The sequence below is a fragment of the Amphimedon queenslandica genome, unplaced genomic scaffold (genome assembly GCF_000090795.2).
Source record: "Amphimedon queenslandica unplaced genomic scaffold, v1.1 AMPQUscaffold_13377, whole genome shotgun sequence".
Lineage (NCBI taxonomy): Eukaryota > Metazoa > Porifera > Demospongiae > Haplosclerida > Niphatidae > Amphimedon > Amphimedon queenslandica.
Window position 1 is genome coordinate 8,798 of NW_003546387.1, and position 3,328 is coordinate 12,125.

The window sequence follows — 3,328 nt, forward strand, 5'->3', positions numbered from 1 at the left end:
CATCAAAAGTAAATTAGTTAACAAGATTTTGGCTTTTGTAAATTCCATTTGTGGCCACTGGCCAGCAAATGACAGATGTCACGTTTCTTTAACTCAACTGGGCCATGAAATTAATGGGAGTAAAGCCTAAATATTTTCAAAGCACTACCCACTGCTTTTTCTTACAGAATGTAAATCTTTTTAACTCTTTTTAAGGTCTCCATAAATTATTTGTGGGCTGTATCTTATTGGTCTTACTGGGGGGACTGCCAGTGGGAAGTCATCTATTGCAAAAAGGTTGTCTGGACTAGGTGCTTATGTAATTGATTGTGACAAAGTAAGACTAGATTGAATTAGGCATAATTTATTAATAGTGTTGGCATAGTTTATTGATATTAATCATAGTACAATAATTTCCTTGTTAAAGTTACACAATGCTTATGTGTAAGACATTTTAAAGGAAGGAATTCCAGTGTGTCTGTTTCTTGTTTATTTTACTCTCAGCTAGGTCACAAAACATGGGAAAAGTGTTTACAAAAAAGTTTTCAAGAATTTGAAAAAGGTTTATAGTGTTATTAGCTCTTTTGCTGTTCTTTTTAATGCATACTACATATGTAGATGTACTGTTGAAAGAAAATGGAGAAATCAATCGAAGGGCATTGGGTAGTATTGTATTTTCAGATAAAGGATATATTATTATGATTTATTATCTTATCATTTTGTTTTTATTACAGACTAAGCTAGAGAGACTGAATGAGATAGTGTTGCCTGAAATATGGCGGCTAGCAATGAAAGAAGTTGATACAGCGGGAAAGGAGGATATGGAGCATAATGTACATGGACTCATTCTTATTGTAATAAAGGATACATGGTGTGTGTTCTTGATGCTGCTGTACTGCTTAGAGCTAAATGAAACACTGGACTGAATGAGGTCTGGGTCTCCATTGTTCCTGTTGAAGAGGCAAGCCTTGAATATCAGGTGGAGGTGTTCCAGTGATTGTTTCTTCTTTTAGGCTGTGAAGCGTGTGATGAAGAGAGATGGAGCTGATGAGGAGAGGGCAAGACAAAGGATAGCACATCACAGATGAGTAATGGTGAGGCTGTAGACCATGCTCATGTTGTTTTTTGCACACTGTGGGAGTATGAGTTTACTCAAGATCGAGTAAGGAAATAGAGAGAATGAGAGGAAATTTCATTGTGATTTACAGGTTGAAAGAGCATGGACTGCACTAAAAGACAGAGTTGATATAAGAAATAAATTATAGTATTATTTTATTTTTTGAATTAATTGTTATGATTATTTTTGCTCTGCAAATAATTTAGTATTTGTAAACTTACAACAGTCTTAAAAATAGATCTAGATTTTGGATAGGAGCTGCTCAAAATTAATATTCATACACTTCTGCTTGTGCATGCTCAATTTTTCATAAATCATAATTAATCAGCACGTTTAACCCCACCTATTCTGAATTATTTTTGTGCCACTTGCCGTCGCACTTGCCAGCATAGATGCTAGGTACAGATATGTTCTCTTGGTCTCTTGTGTCGCTGCTTCTGTCTCTTGCTTGTATAACTAGCTGCCATGCTGTCATTTTTAAGTTCAGCATCAATCAAACGTGTCAAAGCTCTATACTTGTGACGTTTTCTATAATAAAGCAGGACTTGTCCAACACTACTTCTTACACTGAACTATACTCCTGTAAGTTATGCATATACACTAACTCTAAATGTATGTGACATCTAGATTTATGTTAGGTTCTGCCAAGCTTCCTCCAAATGCTAGTGCTGAATTTAGTCCTGTACATGATGGATCAAATACAAATGAATTGTTTCTTCAGTGGCATTCCAATAGTAGGGATGTCAGTTGATTTCTTGAAGTTATTAATAGCGTGAATATAACCTTTTTATCAGTTAGACTGTAAAACAAGGATCACAAAGATATATAATACAACATAAATACAACTTACAGGAGCGGTGTAATAATTTTTTTCTGATTTACTGAATCTCTGAAAAATTAATAAAGAATGAATGGGGCGTGGTGGCACATATTTTAATAACTGAATTTTAGCTGAATCAGCTGAGAAATAGTGCCTCAACACACCCTAGAAAAGTAAAATAAGAAATATTTATAGTTTTTTTGTTACAACAAGTTAATTTATTACCTGCTTTTGTTTATAGGATATCTGGTACAAGTCAGATTGACCATTCCTGTGTCAGTACTACCATTCACCACCTTAGAAGATGACTGAAGAAGATGATATGGTGCGTTTTATAACAGTATTATTTAATGATAGTGCTATATACTATACGTTATGCCCATAGTGAGAGCAATTTAGGACAATTTTAGCTAGTTTTGCAGGCTACTAACCTGTCTCAAGTTCTAATTAATGCCCAACATGCATAGCTATCAGTAATTCAGTTTCTAAAAGGTGTGGCATTTATCCTTCACTGCTTGCATGCAGTGCTTTAAATTTAAATCATCATAGTTCTTGTTTTATTTTTTAAAATGTGCATTTAGGTAGCCAATTAAACAACCCCTCCCCAATCATTAATTTCAATTTCTCACTGAGTTTACATATAATTTTATTCACAGCCTATGCAATGCTATCAAGCAGATAAAGTTCACTGTGTCTGGCTAGTGAATGGAGAAATGAAGGTTCTTTTCGAATGCACACTTCCAGAGGGGTCTGGGCAATTGATATCTGGATCTGTCAATTTAGTCATAAATAAAGAATTAATACAAGAGTATATTGACAGTATGGATCATATTCCACACATAAGAAAAGTCACAACTACAACTTTAGAACCTACAATGGGACTTCATGTTTAGAGACTAATTTAAAATGAACTGCTTCATGTTTAGAGACTATTTTGAAATGCATTGAAGTTATGCATCATTATTTTTAAAAATGATTGTTGAAATGGAGATTAATAATGTAAACAAAATTTAGCCTATTAAACAAAAAAAACAAATAACAAAAGCAAAGTAAAATAATGCAAACACGCAACCAAGGTATATATAATGTAAACATGCAAACAAGTAAAGCAAAAGAAATGTCATCAAAAGTTACTGTAATTCCAAATCCCCACTTACAATATCATCAAGTAAAGTAAAGGAACAAGTGTCTTCTTCTCCATCATACTGAATTTCATACTCCATTGACACTGGGTTTAAATTAATGACAGTTCCATTGAACCACACCAATTCATCTTCAACCTGGAAGCAGTGTCTTATTCTCTTTCCTACCAAAAGTTCAGGATGTGTCATAATCATGTGATTTGTTGATGAGACACTATTATCTATAAGCATCAATAGATTTTGCATTAACTGAAGAACTGTTAGCTGCCT

The 3,328-nt window shown here is 33.9% G+C and overlaps 1 protein-coding gene and 1 long non-coding RNA gene across 2 annotated transcripts; both read left to right on the forward strand.

Annotated features, from left to right (window-relative positions):
* Positions 1 to 211: 211 nt before the first annotated feature.
* LOC100634065 (bifunctional coenzyme A synthase-like) lies at positions 212 to 1,012 on the forward strand (the record flags this gene model as incomplete). The annotated part of the gene is made up of 5 exons (XM_019997285.1): positions 212 to 316; positions 484 to 541; positions 598 to 665; positions 714 to 940; positions 993 to 1,012. Coding segments are annotated over 4 exons (423 nt in total), but the record flags the coding sequence as incomplete, so codon positions are not given.
* Positions 1,013 to 1,495: 483 nt separating this feature from the next.
* On the forward strand, positions 1,496 to 2,905 carry LOC109582546 (uncharacterized). The gene is made up of 4 exons (XR_002185142.1): positions 1,496 to 1,678; positions 1,735 to 2,089; positions 2,158 to 2,241; positions 2,573 to 2,905. It is a non-coding gene; the product is annotated as an uncharacterized LOC109582546 (long non-coding RNA).
* Positions 2,906 to 3,328: the final 423 nt, after the last annotated feature.